Genomic DNA, 18,822 nt, shown 5'->3' with positions numbered 1-18,822 from the left:
GAGTGCTTTATCTACTCACGTGATTTTTTAAATGGCCATTGAAAAAAGCGTTTGAGAGAAAAAAATTATTAAACTTTATAGTCTTGCACATTTACATTTTAATGTCTTGTAAATAACTCAAAATCGCCTGGATTTTTACCAAACTGAAATCTCTGCTTATTGTGCATGTGCTTTAGAAATAGAGGCCATTTTTTGGGGGATTGAACAATATTTGTGGAAAATACATTGATTTCTCCATTTTACAAACTTTTAAAAAATCAGAGTGTGGCACTTTCAAACACTGGAATACATGCAGTGAGAGAATTGTTGCACCTTATTCAAGGAATACATCCTGAAAATCTGAGCTTGTTACACCACACAAGTGATTTTAGGTGAATTTTTTAAGTTTTCAAGTTTTTTTCACACTTTTGGAAATAAGCCCCGCCCACTTGTTTCAATCATTACCATATTTAGGACTTTAGTTAAGGGCTATTACTGGAAGGGGATGAAAAAGGTTTTGTAAAAATCCGATCAGCCATTCTTGCGTAGTAGATTTCTTGACATCACAGCGCCCCCTAGTGATGGACGATCCTCAAACGCTGGTCACATGTGCAAAATCTTATTTGGACTAAGGGTTATGAAGGACATGTCAAAATCTGTTATGGTTTTACAATAACCAGCAATTACATTTAGAGCTAGCTAGCTAACAATCACTTATTTAAGCGTTACTTTTCACAAAAGTCAAAATTCAAAAATCCGCCGCGATAACTTTTTTTATTTGTCCATGACACGCTTATATACAAAGTTTTGCGCGGATTGCACAAACAATGTTGGAGGAGTTTAACAAGAAAGGTTTAACCTTTGTAGCCATGTAGCGCGAAAACTAGCTGGAAAATGAAGGGTGTGCCAATTCCCTTTATTTTGCAGAATCATCCAATAAACAAAGTGATGTGAAGTTTTTGAGTGTGGGACCAGTAGTTTGGTGGTTATAGGCCAAAACGCATTGTCCTTTGTTATAGCGCCCCCTAGTTGTTGAGGGGTCTGAATTTCTGGGTTTGAGTAGCGGTGCACATTCTGTACTTGGATACCTGATTCAATGGATTCGTTACAAATCCGCATGGGCCGCCCAATGCGTTTTAGCGGAGAATAATAATTACCCGTAATAATAATAATAATAATAAATAATTTAAAAACACTAGAAAAACAATAGGGTTCTCTGCTCACAGAGCAGACGAACGGCATAGCCGTTCGCCTGCGCTGCGGGCTTGGAACCCTAACTAGAACTGCAAGCAGTTATTAACGGGTTCCAAGCCCACGCACCGCCCCCTTTGAGCATGTTCCTGGACTTCAGCATTCAATCCCACAGCATCTGGTGGAAAAACTGGAACATCTGGGCTTCAGCACACCCCTTCACCACTTCCTCACCTCCTGAGCACTGTCGGTCCGGGTCTGACAGACCACCTCTGATGTCATCACCCTCAGCACAGGCTCCCCTCAGGGCTGCATCCGGAGCCCCTTGCTGTTAACTCTGATGACACACGACTGCACCCCCAGGTTCACACCCAATCACATGACATACACTCATCAACAGCTCAGCTGTGGAGGTGGTTAGCTGGTTAGTTCCTGGGGGTGCACATCACGGTCAACCTTACCTGGTCTGTGAACACCACGTCACTGGTAAAGAGGGCACATAAGCGCTTGTACTTCCTGCAGAGGATGAGGAGAGCCCACCTGTCCCCGCACATTCTCACAACCTTCTACAGAAGTACCATAGAGAGCATTCTAACCAGCTGTCTCTCTGTGTGGTTTGGAGGCGGCAGCACCTCCGACTGGTGGAAAATGAGAGTGGTGGGGACAGCAGAAGGGATCATAGGGGCTCCTCTTTCCTCCATTAAGGACATTTCATCCCAGCGCTGCATGTCCCCAGCCCATAGCATCAGCGCTGCATGTCCCCAGCCCATAGCATCAACAAATAATATGATTGAACTTGACTTTGTAAAGTGCCTTGAGATGACATGTTTCATGATTTGGCGCTATATAATAAAATTGAATTGAATTGAATTGAACAGAGACCCTCAAACCCCCCACCATGAACTGTTCCCCATATATATATATATAGATATATATATATATATATATATATATATATATATAGATAGATTATATATATATAGAGATATATATATATATATATAGATATATATATATATATATAGATATATATATATATATATATTACGTTTAAATATATATATATATATTACGTTTAAATATATATATACACATATATATATATCTATATATATATATATATATATATATATATATATATATATATATATAAAATGAATGTTCTTCATTTACAGTGACCCTTTAAACCATTAATGCTATTACTCCTTTTCATGACAACTCATAATATATGAATTACATGTTTCCCGTAACTTATACCTTTTTATTCTAAGTTCAACCAAGATATTCTCTTCTTATCCTTGTAGCTTGTAGTGTTCAATAAGACTAAAATTGTTTCATTTGAATCAAGGTATGCAGATGTTGATAGATATATCTATCTATCAGTGACGTGCGGTAGGGTTCATAGCTGGTGAAGCACTGACGTCATCAGTCAGATTTACAAATATATACACTCTACAGAGTAGACTCATTGCAAAGTGCTGAAGGGGACTGGTTGAGCCAAATCAATTAACCAAGAGACATGGAAAAAATATTGATTATTTGTTTAAAAAATAAATAAAACTAAATTATTTGTCATTTGATTGGTAGCAGTTTATGAGTTATGATGGATTTCTACATTTGTAACACATTCAAAAACTAACCTACATTACGCACATTTCATTACAAAAACAAAACATGAATAATTATTGCTGTCTTACTTCTACTTAGAAATGAAGTCCAGCTGCACTCTTTCTGAACAAAAATATCGGTCACTTTCCGGTAAAAGTTCTTTTTATCTTCTTCAGTTTTAAAAGTTTCTCAGTCTCAGTGGAGCTCACTGCCAAGGAGGAAAGCCTTCCTTCATCAGTCCTGTTCCAGCTGTATGTTTAGAGTCTTTTTAGTGCTTTACTTGTTTAGCAAAACTCGCTAATAACACATCCATAACTTGCTTTGACTCTACTATTTTGGGATAAGAGCGGTGCCCCTTGAGCGCCCTCTGCCTAGAGGCCAAGGAACTGCCGGCCTCACATACAACCAGCTCTTTGGCTTTTATGATCACCCAGCAGCACACGAAAACACATAGTTTAATGACCAAAACAGAATTCGTAATCCACATATATAAAATTGTGGAAAATCAGTTCATCAGTGTTTGAACAATTGAATTGATGATCTAGAGACAGGAAGATGCATTCACGGAATGGAAGTCAGCGCAGTTAACATGGGATTGCGCAATCCCTGGGGAGACCAAGATCGCTGGCTTGGTGGCGCTTCACTATCAAGCACCACCAAGGATTTACGTTTAAAATAGCCAAAAGTCTTCGATTTTAAAGAGAATATCATAAAAAAAAAAAAATTGATCTTTTTTATATTCAATTAAATTTTTTAAATTATGTGTTCTTCTCAAAACTCTAAAAGCTATCCTCCCATTTCAAGTCTCTGCTCCGCTTAGAAAATACACAGGATGTGACGTCACTTCCGGTGATGTGCCCAAATATGGGCATAATGGCCGCCCTGTTCACAGTTCTGGATGGCAGAGCTCTCGATGATGAGAGCTGTAAATTGATCACAAACTTCATAAATTTCTTAAAATTCAACGGTTTGCTCTAAAATTCTGAAAATATTCATGAATGTCCAAGAGTGTTTTATCTAACCACACGATTTTTTTGATGGTCATTAAAAAAATGGATTCAGAGAAAAAAAAAATTAAACTTTATAATCTTGTATCATTAATTTTTAAAATCTTGTAAATTGGTCAAAATCGCCTGGATTTTTACCAAACTGAAAGACATGGTTATTCTGGCTGTGCTTTACAGATAGAGGCCATTTTTATTGGGATTGACCAATATTTATGGAAAATACATTGATTTCTCCATTTTACAAACTTTTAAAAAATCAGAGTGTGCAACTTTCAAAAACTGGAATACATGCAGTGAGAGAATTGTTGCACCTTATTCAAGGAATACATCCTGAAAATCCGAGCTTGTTACACCACACAAGTGATTTTTGGTGAATTTTTGAAGTTTTCCAGTTTTTTTCCACACTTTTGGAAATAGGCCCCGCCCACTTGTTTCAATAAATACTATATTTAATACTTTAGTTAAGGGCAATGTCTGGAAGGGAATGAAGAAGGTTTTGTAAAAATCTGATCAGCCATTCTTGCGTAGTAGATTTCTTGACATCACAGCGCCCCCTAGTGATGGACGATCCTCAAATGCGGGTCACATGTGCAAAATCTTATTTGGACAATGGGTTATGAAGGACATGTGAAAATCTGTTATGGTTTTACAATAATCAGCAATTACATTTAGAGCTAGCTAGCTAACAATCACTTATTTCAGCGTTACTTTTCGAAAAAGTCAAAATTCAAAAATCCGCCGCGTTAACTTTTTTTATTTGTCCATTACATGGTTATATATGGAGTTTTGTGCAGAATGCACAAAATATGTAGGAGGAGTTTAACTAGAAAGGTTTAAGCTTTGTAGCCATGTAGCGCGAAAACTAGCTGGGAAACGAAGGGTGTGCCAGTTCACTTTATTTTGCAGAATCATCCAATAAACAAAGTGCCATCAATTTTTTGAGTGTAGGACCAGTAGTTTGGTGGTTACAGGCGTAAACGCGTTGTCCTTTATTATAGCGCCCCCTAGTTGTTGAGGGGTCTGAATTTCTGGGTTTGAGTAGAGGCGCACATTCTGTACTTAGATACCTGATCCTATTGATTCGTTACAAATCCGCATGGGCCGCCCAACGCGTTTTAGCCGTAATAATAATAATAATAAATAATTTAAAAACACGAGAAAAACAATAGGGTTCTCTGCTCACAGAGCAGACGAACGGCATAGCCGTTCGCCTGCGCTGCGGGCTTGGAACCCTAATAATAATAAATAATTTAAAAACACTAGAAAAACAATAGGGTTCTCTGCTCACAGAGCAGACGAACGGCATAGCCGTTCGCCTGCGCTGCGGGCTTGGAACCCTAATAATAATAAATAATTTAAAAACACTAGAAAAACAATAGGGTTCTCTGCTCACAGAGCAGACGAACGGCATAGCCGTTCGCCTGCGCTGCGGGCTTGGAACCCTAATAATAAATAATTTAAAAACACTAGAAAAACAATAGGGTTCTCTGCTCACAGAGCAGACGAACGGCATAGCCGTTCGCCTGCGCTGCGGGCTTGGAACCCTAATAATAATAAATAATTTTAAAACACTAGAAAAACAATAGGGTTCTCTGCTCACAGAGCAGACGAACGGCATAGCCGTTCGCCTGCGCTGCGGGCTTGGAACCCTAATAATAAAAAATAATTTAAAAACACTAGAAAAACAATAGGGTTCTCTGCTCACAGAGCAGACGAACGGCATAGCCGTTCGCCTGCGCTGCGGGCTTGGAACCCTAATAATTTAAAAACACTAGAAAAACAATAGGGTTCTCTGCTCACAGAGCAGACGAACGGCATAGCCGTTCGCCTGCGCTGCGGGCTTGGAACCCTAATAATTTAATGCTGGCACAAAGTTAATTATGCAGCGCACAACAAGAGTATTATGGTCTATTATTAGGTTATGTGCAGTGCAGCTCAGCATCTTTCCTGGTTAAAGCCCAGAAGGTGCAAACAGGACTTTTTCTGTTGCAGGAGCTTTCAGTGTTTCAGCGGCTAAGATTAGATGGAGTGACTCAACGCGATGAGGGGATTTCTGTTGTTTTCTGGGCTAAACTTTCCAAATAATTATCAAGTTGTTTTTGTTTTTTCACTATAATCTCCTCATGTGTCCTTTGATCTCAGCACGCCTCTTCTCTGCTCTTATCCCCCTTTAACACATGGCGGAAACACAAGCTAGGCAAAGCTGTCTTAGCATTAGCCAGATCAAATCCAACAATGGCATAATTCCTTTATGTTTGGGATAAAGTTCTTTTCCCCCCCCCTCACACAGCTATATATGGGCCACCACATGCTGGGCCCTTCTTGTAGTTGTGTGTCACAGATATTCTCGGTCTCTCTTCTCCAAAATCTGCCTTGTTGTTTCGAATTCCGACACAGGAGCGTCGCAGGGACGCGACGAGAGCATCATTGCTCTCTCAGCAGGAGAGGTCCCATTTGTCGCGTCTCAACAAATGGGACCGCTCCGAATCTCAATGAGGTGAACGTGTGAAACCCGGCCTTTTTTTTATATATATATATATATACACTCACCGGCGGAGGGGATTTTCTGTGAAGCACTTGGAATGGGCTCCAGTTGTTTCAGCAGATCATCAGAGTTCTGCTTCAAGCGCTGGCAGATAAAATAAAAAAAACACAAAGGCGTGATTCACACTCTATTGTTTCCCGCTCTGTTCTTTAATAACGCCCCTCCCTCCCTACTATGGCGCTGACAGACTCAAAGCTAGCACTTTATTTTACAATGTATCGAATCCTATTTTTAGCCCCGGAGGGAAAGGTAGGAGGTGCATGATAACGGGATTACGGGAATCAAACCTGCTTCAGCTGGAATTACATTTTCCTTCCTTGTGAAATGAAATGCTGCTCTCTGCCGGGAAGAGAACTTGGAGCTTTGTGCTTTAGTTCTTGAGGTTACCTAACCCTTTTCTAAAGCCCTACATTGTGCTGCTCATTCCCTCAGCCTCCCACTTTTATTCAATCTCGGCACCCTCTCCGTTCTGTCACAAGCACCTGGCTTCCGAGAGACAGTGTTGCCCTGGCAACAAGAAGAATATCTCAACCTGCCAAGATGTTAAAAAGCAAGATGGAGGAGGAGAAGGAGGAGGGAGGGGGGGGAGCAAGTGTTTGTTAGGCAAAACTTGCTTGCAAGGTGACATTTGCAGCCTGGCTGGTGAATTGATTAAAGTTTGGCCCGGGGTTGGTTGAAGTCTTAACGTCTATGTTAACTGTCGCATCAAAGACGAGCGTGAGACGGCAGAGGTATTGCTCTTTCCAGACTATTTGTTCGCTTGTCGAAAGGTTAAAAAAATAAGGAGAGTCCACACACACATGCACACACAGACGTAACCGTTTCCAGTCTGAGCCCCCTGTCCTTAAATGGAACCGAGATACCAAGCAAACGTTTCCAGTGCGTCAGGTGAGTTGACTTAAATCCAGGTTGAGGTTGCAGTGGAACATCTGGGCTCACTGTCAGATCACACACCTTTTAATGACTGCAAAATAGAGGAAGCATGCAAAGTTAATCTTTCATCTCTTAAACCAAATGAGACGTCACCTGAGCAGGAAGACGTAACGAGACGAAAACATCCCCAGTTTCTTTTCAATAACAGTTTTTTTTCCCTCTTCTCTTGTTATGTTTGCCCACCCAGCTCCAGAGCTTCCCATTGTGGAGAGAAGAAACTGGCTGATCCACCAGCACTATCTGCGCAAAGACTATGAGACCTGCAAGGTAAATTATTTTCATTTCCCTCTGCCGTATTCTCTCATTGACCACGGTGTGTCCACTGTCTGATCGGGTCCGAGCAGTGAAGGTAAGCCTGATTGGGTTGAGTGCAAGGTAAATACACTTCAGGTTTCCACTCTACACATTCTCTGTCGTATTTGCTGTATTCCACCATGAATCTGATACATGTTCTGCGAACGGATGCCCGTCGTTGTAAGATGTGCTACTGGAATACGCCTTCTTACTCTCACCATGAAGATCAGTCTCGTACGAGGCGATAACCGGGTGCGTTCCTTTAGCGCAGTCTTTTGATGTGCAGAAACTTCAGATCCACCCAGGAGTTTTTATCTGGTTTCATGCTGTGAAGTTTTATTATTCTGACTGAAAAGGACTTGCAACGTAAAGAAAGACTCTTAGGATATTGAGGTTGTTTTAAGTCTATAAAAATCTTCTCAGTGGGGATATATATATATATATATATATATATATATATATATATATATATATATATATATATATATACATATATATATATATATATATATCTATATATATATATATATATATATATATATATATATATATATATATATATATATATATATATAACTCTTTAAAGACACATCCTGTGTCTTTGGCAAAGAAATATATTCTGTTCAGTTTTGTTTCCTGACTAAATCAATATCAAGGCTAAAACAATCCAGTGGCCATAGTGTCGTTTAGTCCCAGTTCTTTCCGTTTGGTTCATTTAGTCCCAAGTAAATCATTGAGTAAAGTCAGATTCTTGTATTAGGAACAAACCCACAGCAGAAGCGGGTTCAGGGTGAGCATCGGTCTGCCTCAACCAACTGGGGGGCGAGAACACATGAAGGAAACACGTCCGTGGGTGGATGCCAGAGTACCTGGAGAGAACTCATGCATGCTCAAGGAGAACATGCAAGCTCCACGGAGAAGACCTCTGGCTAGGAGTCAAACCCAGCACCTTTTTATTTCAAGGCAATGCAGTTAGGATAGAGGGTATAAAAGAGCAAATGTAGGAGACTGAGAGAAAAGTGACCAATATGTTCCCCAACAACCAAAGCATACAGCCGCAGAACTAAAGGGATAGTTAAGGAAAGCGTCTGCAAAAAAAGCGGAAAAGCGCCTGCAACTAGAAGCCTTTATATTTTAGTCTAGTTTAAAGGGATGTCAACGAAGAGAAGCTATAAAAAATAGAGAAGCATGTTTGTTTTCCCGTTGAACTGTCAACAGAGCCCTTTCATTTGTCCCACTGCAAATAAGTTGCTTTAGTGTGACCAAATTCTTCATGCTGGTTGGGATCGTGCTTAGAGCTGCACAATATACGTCTAAAATTCTGTTGTCTTAACATCAGTGTGTACAATATAGCAAAGGCTGTTTCAAATGCAATATGTAATATAGTCCAATCCATCCTCCTGTATGCAGTCTTCTGCTGTAGATAACCACGACTGACCCAGATCGTAGAGTCAAGACAAGGTTGGAAACATAAAAAAAAAAAAACAGTAGAAGCAATTCAACCATCCCTCCATTGTTGATCCACAGATTGACCTAAATACGTAAGTATAGTGAAGAAGCGCTACTAATGCTAATCTAAATGCTGGCTGCTTGTTTTAGGAGGAGTTACGGTTTGTTATGACAGGTTTTGAATATTTCCACTAAACGCAAGAATTGAAACAAGGCAAAAGAAGCTACTTTGGACATTAGTTGGTGCAGCACCTAAGTCTGGTTGTTTGTACTGTGGAATAATCCTACCGCACTGGAGGATACTCTATTTTCTTCATCTCTGTTATCTCTGAAAGTAGTAGCAAGCCGGACGGTGTCAAACCTACGACGACTTTTGGAATGCAACTCTCAACTCGCTTTTTAAATGACATCTCATTAAAGTTTTAGTTATATTCAATTATAATTCTCTTAATATTCATTAAACATTCACCTGTCGCTCTTTCTCAATTTTTGTAGGTGATCATTAAAGAGCAGCTGCAGGAAACGAGTGGGATGTGTGAATATGCCATATATGTTCAAGGTGAGCCGTCGCTGCAGTCCTTCCTTTCACACATTTAACATATGTGACGTTAATTAAAAGGTGCATTGAATGAGAAAGCTCTCCTACAGTCGACTCCTGAGCCCCGCGGTATGTGGTCTAGTTTCCCCTAATCTGCTCTTTGGAGGAGATTTGATTTATTTATTTATTTTCTTTCACTTTTTTTTTCTCAGCATACATGAAGATCCTGTCTTTTTTGCCATGTCTCTGTTGTTATCCAGCACTAATCTTACGTCTTGAGGGGAAGATCCAGGAGTCCCTGGAGCTGTTTCAGAGCTGTGCCATCCTTAATCCCAACAGCTCTGACAACCTCAAGCAAGTGGGCCGATCACTGTAAGTCTGCTGCACTGAACCCCCCGGAGGAGCGCACGAGGCCTCCCTCACTAACTAACAACACCAACATAGGAGAACTTGGTGGTAATTATTGTAAACCTGCAGGCCGGCGAAGAACAGTGAATTTACAGATGTTATCGGACTATTCGTCCACACGTGGAAGCTGGTCTTTGTTTAACAGAAACTGCTCAATATTAAATTATGTCTCTGGTTAATTTCTCATATGGGTTCTTTTTTTAAATTATTTTCCTAGATTTCTTCTTGGAAAGCACAAAGCAGCTATCGAATTCTACCACGAAGCTGCGAAACTTAACGAGAAAGACTGGGTAAATAACACACACACACACACACACACACGTCTCACTACAGAGTTTCTGCTTTCCCAGGAAATTTGAAAGCTACGTGTTAGGTGGTGCTTCCTGTCCTGTTTGACGCTGAAGCACAGAGCCTGAAGTTCTGAACTTTGTTTTTCTCACCAACACTTTCTTAAAGAGCAACTATTCTGAAGGTTGAGACAAACTGGTCGCATAGAAACGGCAGAATATTTTGGATCTGAAACTCAGCGCGACACTGTGTGTAAAGTCTGACACCCAATGCCCTCTCACCCTAGGAGATCATTCATAACCTGGGCGTGTGTTATTACTTCATCAAAGATTTCAAACATGTGAGTATTCCCAACATTACGAACTACAAATTGTGCTTGTTGCCGCGTTGGAGGTATAGGTCGATTAATTTTGAAGCTGTGTTTCCGTCAGGCTGAGGAACATCTAAACACCGCTCTCCAGATACATAAACATGACAAGACCTTCCTGATGCTCGGAAAGGTTCATCTGCTGGCTGGAGAATCGGACAAGGCCATTGAGGTGTACAAGAGAGGAGTGGAGTAAGTGAGGCTGAGACGTTCACACCTTTAACAACCGCTGGGCAGACTATAATTAAATAATAAAATAATAATTAAATAATTCAAATTAAAATAATAAATTACGGTACTGTTAGAATCTGTGGCTGCGTGTCAGCAGCTGGCTAAAATGACTTTTAGTATCATTCTTCATCCATTTAGATTAACTCATCATACCTGTCAATCAAAGTCATGCCATGACAGCCTGGGCAGGCGCAAATGTCAGTCACACATGACGACAACGGAGGAGTCAGACTACAGCAAGACAGGAGAGAATGGAGTGAAAGACGATACGGTCACTTAGTTACTAAATAATAATTTCATGAGGATTTCACTGGAGGAGAAGAAGCTGATTAAAAAAGTCCAGCAGCAGGCAAATGACCATGGATGAATTTATGGTCAAGTAGAGTTTGTTGAGGGGCCATCTCTGTTCAGTAGTGCACCTCCTCCCCAGAAATAATTTATCCACAGTCGCCACTTGTTATAATACTGTTTTGGTGTCTTTCCCAGCACCGAACAAAAGTATTCATATGGCTTGAACCTTTCTACACGTTATCAGGTTAGAACCAAAGTACCACAAACCTCTGGTTGGGAGGGGAAATGACATTGGGTTTATTAAAGTTTTTATGCAAATAATATCTGCTGTAACCAGCTGCCTTTGGGTGTATCCCCTTCTTAGTAAAGCGAGTCCATCCGTGTGTGTAATTTAATGTTTGTGTCTATCCAGCTACTGGGGAAAAAGGGGAAAAAAAGCATTATTTTTATGTGAAAAGCATTACTTTTTTTTTATCATTAAACAAGTTTAACTGAAAATGCTAATGCACTCCCCAACCATTTTCTGCTGCTTTAAACAAGCATCCCCATATTTATCATAGAGACCTTGGATGTACTGTGTTGAGATAATTAGGCAATATTTAATGCAGTTCTAGCAGCTATTTTAGATATTGATATCACATGCAGTGATATACCGATAATCAAACTTTTGCTATATATTGTGAAGCAGAATTGTGAACACACTGTTGCCACAGTTAAAGATGGTGGTGGCAGCATCATGCTGTGGGGATGCTTTACTGCTACTGGTTAGAGTTTATGGGAAGGTGCTTAGAGCTGAGTACAGGGCAATCCCAGAAGACGGCCTGTAACAGGCTGCTAAAGACGAGAGGCAAGAAAAATACAGCTAGAACTGCAAAGGAATGGTTTGAGCTCAAGGATATTCATGTGCTACAATGGCCTAGTCAAAGTACAGTCCCATTGACAATCTGTGGAAAGACTTGAAAATCCTTGTTCCATCCAATCTCACTTAGCCTGATCTATTTAGCAAACGAGAATGGGCAAAAACAACACTTGTAGCTGACTTGTAGTTGCAGCGACACAGACTGGAGGGCAGAGTCGGTGCACCACGCATGGTAGCAACACTCTGAAGAGTTTCATCTGTAAGATTTTTGGAAAACCATTTACCGCTCTTCTTCCACTTCCCACTTATGCCCTAGTTTGTGTTAATGTGTCACCGTACTTCCTCTTAAAATAAAATGAAGTTTGTGCTTATCAAAGTCAAAGTGATAGAAATACTTGTGCGAGGCTTTTCCAAAGAGTTTTCAGCCTTCAGAGCTCCCTGCAGGAGATCGTTGTCAAATATTCTAGCCAAGAGCTCCATCTTTGCCATATTTTTACCCGAGCTCCCTTATGATTTTGCCCCATTTCCAGTTTGCAGAATTGTATTTTTTTTAACATGAGGCCTTGGTGTAAATACGAACATGACATCAGTGTGTGTAATAGCGCTCATTATGGCTACCTCCTGTTGAGGCCAAATGAATTAATCAAATGCCCTAATACTTGTGCTGCCTTTAATGAGACCCACCACTGTGAGTCTTATTTTAGAGTCGATGTGCCTCCTCTCCACATTTTTCTTTGGGCCACACAGGTCATAATTAATACGCTACAATTAGGCTGAAATAAAGCCTGATGGCATAATCAGCAGCTTCTCTGCTCTAAGGAGGGCAGGCATTAAATGTAATTACACGCAGGATGTGGATGAAGTGGCGTTTGTCATTCAGCTTTTGCCCCGTTCTCCGTTCAGATTCTCTCCAGAGAACACCGAGCTGCTGACCACTCTTGGCCTCCTTTTTCTGCAGGTGGGTACAATTGTTTCCAGTCTTCTCTGTGATTTTCATTGTTGCTAAGGGGGGGAAAAAAAGTAATGATGATATTGTGTTTTTCCCGTTTAGCTTGGGAAGTACCAAAAAGCGTTCGAGCACCTTGGGAATGCCCTCACTTTCGACCCCAATAATTATAAGGTATGCTGGCGCTGGCACAGCGTTGCTCCTCAGTTCAAACTTAGCTTCCCCGCTGAACACCTGAAGGCAGCGTGGAGGTATTTTTATTTTTTTTACAGCGGTTCAGTTCGTACCTGAAGGTCGATCGCCGTCAGATGTTCCAGTCCGACTTTCATCGCGATGTGTTTCAAAGCTCACATCTGCCTCTAATGTATCCGCTAATCACTGTTTTTATTCCCAGGCCATCCTGGCTGCAGGCAGCATGATGCAAACCCACGGTGACTTTGATGTGGCCATGAACAAGTACAGAGTGGCGGCGTGCGCCGTGCGGGAGAGCCCCCCTCTCTGGAACAACATCGGCCTGTGCTTCTTTGGCAAGAAGAAATACGTAGCCGTGAGTGACGCTGCCCTTTGTGCTTTGCTTGGCGGAAGCTGCTGTAGTCCAGCAAACAGGTTAGAACAAGTGAAGGTGTTGTACACCCGGCACAGGGAGGAAAGCACAGCCTCTTTCGATCCTTAGCTTTTACACTGCAAAAAGGGAACTAAAAGAGTGAAATTAGTACATTTTTCCTTGATTTGAACAGCTAAATAAGACTATTTGCCAATGGAATTAGTATTTTTACCCCTAAAATAAGATAATTAGACATCCTGCACTTGAAATAAGATGATGGGGATGAATTGTTTTTATTTTAGGTGCAAAAATCTTATTCCATTGGCAAATAGTCTTATTTACCTGCTCAAATCAAAGAAAAATATACTAATTTCAAGAAAATGGCACTTAGTTTTAGTTCCCTTTTTGCAGTGTACAAACGAGGACCTAATTAAAATGATCTGCTCTCAAGCAGGTGAGAAATGTAAGGGTTGACCTACAGAGTACAGCACATCAGACTTTAAACTATTATTTGTTAAGACTTTACTTTGACTGGACCATTGCAGCACTTTGTTTCTCTTCCTTTCCAGCCAATCTGTTGTAGCTTTGCTGCTCTGTTTCTGCTACATGCCGTGATTCAGGCTGAGCTTCAGCTTTTGAAATGATGACATCTCAGTTTACTCAGGAAAACATTGGTGTACAGAGTTTATAGACAATTTCAGCGCAGTCATCCCCCTTCCACCCCCGCGTTGAGCACTTGGTATGAGGTGTTCGGTTATGGTGTTTAGCTTTCTCCAAACACAGCACAATTCATTATGGCCAAACATCTCTACTTTGGTCTCATCTGTCCAAAGGACATTTCTTCCTCTAAAGTGATTCATTCAGGTGCAGCGTAGAGTTGTTTATTTTGTAGAGCCTCTTTGACCGTGCCACAGTCAGACCTTGGGTTAAACTTGCTGATTGTCCTAAAATGTTTTCTGCTTCTTATTAATCGTTCTCTCTGTTAGGACGCTGCGCTACAGATTGGTTGGGAACGGGAATAAAACCCTTCCCAGATTGATGGACATTTACATTTGGTGAGGTCTTTCCACGCTGACATTGCGTTAACAGGCTCTGCTATGCTCCAGACCAGCAGACTGCCAAAACTCCTGCTATGGAGTATATAGCATATATACAAAAGACCTTTTGTATTCACAGCTTTTCAATTTTAGTTGTTTTTGTTTTATTCAAAGCAATATGTTGTGTGCTTTTGGACACAAGTCTTAGAACCTTGTTCAGAGTAGACCTTCTTTTTTTTACCTTGACATGTAAAACCTCAGAACTGAAATAATGTGTGTGTTCTGTTGCCTTTTGTCATTTTTTTAAATTTTGTATATTTTATGCTGCAAATTGTATACTTTTATTAACCTGACTGGACTAATAAATGGAAGAAAAATATCCATTATGAACCCTCCTGACCTTATCAGAAAGAAATGCTGTTGTTCAGGCTGTGAGATAATTAAGCTGGTGTAGGGGGAATTATGTGTCAGAATTTGATCTAAACTGTGGCTTCATCTTTCTCCGTGTTTATCATTAATGCATATCTGTAACGTAATAGTGGCTTGTAACACAACTGGATGTGATTCATGCCTCCTTGGAGCATTATAAGGCCCCCTCGTTCTTAGATTGTTCTGCACCAGATACAATTACAGTGCTTCCTGCTCCACTTGTTCCCACAGGCCATCAGCTGCCTGAAGCGTGCTCACTACTTGTCTCCCTTTGACTGGAAAATGTTGTACAACCTGGGGCTGGTCCACCTGACCATGCAGCAGTACGCGTCGGCTTTCCATTTCCTCAGTGCAGCCATTAATCTCAACCCGCGAATGGGGGAGCTCTACATGTTGCTGGCAGGTACCGTGTCAAAGACAGAGAAATCATCCAGGGTAGCTGCCCACGTGATATTCAAAAACCTTTAACATTTTTACTCAAAAATACATTTTCTGAACCATTGATTAAAAAAGGCACGTCCAGCCAATCTAGTGCTGATCCCTAACCCTTTTCTTATATCCATAACTAACAGTTGCTTTGACTAATTTGGAAGATGTGGAGAATGCCACCAGAGCGTATGAACAAGCCGCAAATCTTGATGAGTGAGTCTTGAACTCCACACCGAGAATGTTATAAATGATATGAAATAACGAAAATGTTGTTTAAGGTTTCAAACATGTAAAAAAAAAATCTTGTTTTTCCCTCTTCCTTCATTGATGACTAATCCCCAGCAGATCCAACCCCATGGTCAACCTGAACTTTGCAATATTCCTTTACAATCACGGCGACAAGGCGAGAGCCCTGGACCAATATCAGGAATTAGAAAGGAAAGTCAACCAACTTCGGGACAGCAGCAGCAACTTTGAGTTTGATCCCGAGGTAGCGTAGATCCTGTTGTCTGTAGAGCCCGCTGCAGCTATACGTGTCATGGCTGCTTAACCCCTTCCTTTCATTCACTCACAGCTGATGGACATGGCTCAGAAGATGGGGGCCGCTCTGCAGGTCACAGAGAGCCTGGTGTGGACTAAGCCAGGCAAGGACTCCAAATCCAAACCTCACTCGGAAGCAGCGGCCAAAACCCCGGGGGCTCCTCTAGGCACCAACCAAGCTCTGGGTCAGGCCATGTCGTCAGCTGCCAGCTACAACAAGAACCTCCAGCTAGCAACAGGTGTGCACTCCCAGTGTTGCTTTGCAGCGAGCGTCTCTTAATCTGTCAGCTGAAGATGCAGTGAATGTGTGGAATCTGCAAAAGTACACCCAACCCATAACAAATGCATTTCTTTTACCTGTTAGCCGACTAGATGTTATTATGTTGTTCAAAGAGGGTTTGCTGTTGTGTTCTGGTAGTTTAGCTGCATTCCTAACCACAGGGTTTATAATACCACTCAGCTAATGCATTCAGCAGCCAAACCACACACTTGACCTTTGTCTCGTGCATTTTTTGATAAGTGGGTAACAGAGGGAAAAGACGAGCAACTATAAAAAAAAACTCTTACCCTCTACCATCAGCAGGGTTGTTTTCATGCAGCTTTGCTTCTCTCATTTTTTTTTTTTTTGTGTCTAGTGTGGCTTGCTGCTGTTCATCTTCCTTCACATGAAAGTAATTTAGAGTTTTCAAAGCTGTTAAAATGGGTCACATCACTCCTTCCTTCTTTTGAAACATTATTTTTAGTACAAGAGAAGTTAGCGGTGAAAGAAAAATCAAAATGTATTTTTGGCCCAATGCTTCTGCTAGGCTTCTTGTGACATTAGAGTCATATAGAAAGTACTCCTGGCCCAGTTCTTCTATGTTTAGCTAATTCTCTTTACGAGACAAAGCCAATAACAGAACAGATGCCATTCGTTTTGCATATGCTTTTCCCATCCTAACCCAGGCTTCCTGGATTTAGCTGCATATGTATCCTGGATGGAGCGATTGATGGCATTAATTCTGTGCCATCTCCTCGTTTTTCTGTAGAAAGTACTAGTTGGCTGCGGCAGATGGTCCTCTGTACTCGGCCTTGTTCTCCTAGAGCCCTCTGTTTTTTAAAAGGAAGGGGTGCCTTTCTACTGGTTCCACCTGCATACAGTATGTATGCAGGTGGAACCATGGAGTCGGCTGCCGTTCCTTAGATGGGTAACCTTTTAACAATTTGCATTAAATAATCAAACAAATCTAACAGTGTTGTATGACGACTTGATTAAACTGGACTATATGTAGCTGGATCTGCATACGTCCATATGACTGGGTTGTGTTGGAATGCACTGTATTGAACTGAACCTGGACAGAGACGCACAGACATATCGGGCCATGTCTTCAGACAGAATTACCGTCATTGATAAAGGCTCAGAATTTAGTGGAATGAAATCAACTCTCTATTCTATTTTTCAGGAGTTTCCAAAGGCCCTTCTACATCTCTTGAGCCAGAGCCCGGTGTAGAGGATGCCCCCGCCCCCCCGGCTGACCCTCCAGGCCCCCTAGAACCTCAAGATCCAGACGGGTCCAAACCCAGAACCTCCAAGAGGAAATCTAAGGTGGAAGAATGAAGTCATTTAGTGGCTGCACATGTCTCTCATGAGAGGTTTTTAATGTTACTGTAGGCAGATGTGAGACTTTTAGGCACACAGAGATCTAATTTCCTGCAAATCCACTTACTCTACAGTAAAACAAACAAAAAAAAAAGTCAGGGTCATTTTTTCATATTTGTTCATCTGACCTGTTTGGTGTAGTGTTAAAACCGCCTCCAACAGGTTTCTCTGCTTAACAATGTTTATGTTCAACCAAAAAGCAGCAGGAGCCTCTGCAAAGTGCCGCGTGTTCATACTGGTAAAGAAGCTTTGCTTTAAGCGGAAAGGATCCGTTTTCCACGTCCCTACATTCCTGTAGAGTCCACTACAGCCGTGACAATCTGAGTTCGAGCCAAGAAGGTGTGCACACAGCGATGTTTTTCAACATTTGTATTAAAGGACTTTATTGCAAACCACCATAGTGGCTTTTTTTGTGTGGATAACTGTTGTGTTTATAGAGAATAAAGTATTTAATATTAGATAAACGACTTTAAAGAAGCTCGTGTGTTTCTTTGGGAAGATCTAGTTTGTGCCGTGTACAGTTTTATTCATCACAAACAGTAGTTTATTTATTTTTAATGAATGAGTATTTTTATTTGTCTTACTCTTACAAGCTTTTAATCACTCCTCAGGTCCAACAAAGACCGGCGAGAACAGTTCTCTGTTTCACAACTCTGCTGAAGTTTAATTCCTATAAACGCCTCAAAGTTTGTGTTATCGATCCAATCCTTCTGATCCAACTTGTCCTAGTTTTACCGCCGAGTTTGTCTTCTGAGCACATTTCTCTGTGTGGGGACAGCCCCTAATGAAGCCTCAGATGACTCCGCTACAACCTGAGTGTCAACCAAGAAGCAGCTTCAGACGCCGCGCACACAGCAGCCGCCACTCATTTGTTTAATCTCTTTCTCTCGCTGCATTTTGTGGCCGACAGACTGCGGCGTCTTTCATTAGCAGCGAGTTGAGCTGTGCATGCCTGGATCGCCTGTGGTGCTGCGTTTTTACAAGCTGCCTGATGGCCTGTACGTTACTGCTCCTGCTGCAGTTGTATTTCAGCACAGCTGTGGAAGATTGCTTTCCCATTTCTCATCTTGCTGCAATTCAAATAGCCTCCAGGAGTCTCAGCTCCTCGTGGGAGTTTCCTCTAAAGTTCTCTGGCTCCAGGGTAAACAGCTCAGCTGCGTTATTATTTTTTTATTTTTGTTTTATTTCCAGGTCGTGCTTTCCAATCCGGAACCTTATGAAAATGACACCTTTATATAATAAAAGCTTGAAATAAATGCAAGATTCTTGC

General features: G+C 41.2%; 1 protein-coding gene across 2 annotated transcripts in view; it reads left to right on the top strand.

Annotated features, from left to right (window-relative positions):
* The window catches only part of bbs4 (Bardet-Biedl syndrome 4), a 45,548-nt gene extending 27,529 nt beyond the window's left edge, over positions 1–18,019 (top strand). Inside the window, exons 3-16 of one of the 2 annotated variants that reach the window (XM_012850871.3) lie at positions 7,451–7,530; positions 9,502–9,565; positions 9,805–9,916; positions 10,170–10,242; positions 10,527–10,580; positions 10,672–10,799; positions 12,892–12,946; positions 13,040–13,108; positions 13,329–13,481; positions 15,176–15,347; positions 15,517–15,586; positions 15,719–15,863; positions 15,948–16,152; positions 17,356–18,019. In XM_012850871.3, the coding sequence (XP_012706325.2) occupies positions 7,451–7,530; positions 9,502–9,565; positions 9,805–9,916; positions 10,170–10,242; positions 10,527–10,580; positions 10,672–10,799; positions 12,892–12,946; positions 13,040–13,108; positions 13,329–13,481; positions 15,176–15,347; positions 15,517–15,586; positions 15,719–15,863; positions 15,948–16,152; positions 17,356–17,510 (1,535 nt within the window). In that variant the 3' untranslated portion in view covers positions 17,511–18,019. Of the gene's footprint in view, positions 1–7,450; positions 7,531–9,501; positions 9,566–9,804; positions 9,917–10,169; positions 10,243–10,526; positions 10,581–10,671; positions 10,800–12,891; positions 12,947–13,039; positions 13,109–13,328; positions 13,482–15,175; positions 15,348–15,516; positions 15,587–15,715; positions 15,864–15,947; positions 16,153–17,355 lie in introns of both variants that reach the window. The other variant, XM_021309637.2, reaches the window with a different exon arrangement.
* The last annotated feature ends 803 nt before the right edge of the window (positions 18,020–18,822 follow it).

Source organism: Fundulus heteroclitus, chromosome 4 (genome assembly GCF_011125445.2).
Source record: "Fundulus heteroclitus isolate FHET01 chromosome 4, MU-UCD_Fhet_4.1, whole genome shotgun sequence".
In the NCBI taxonomy this organism is placed as follows: domain Eukaryota; kingdom Metazoa; phylum Chordata; class Actinopteri; order Cyprinodontiformes; family Fundulidae; genus Fundulus; species Fundulus heteroclitus.
The sequence above is the reverse complement of the archived record's forward strand: the minus strand, read 5'-3'. Positions and strand labels throughout refer to the sequence as shown.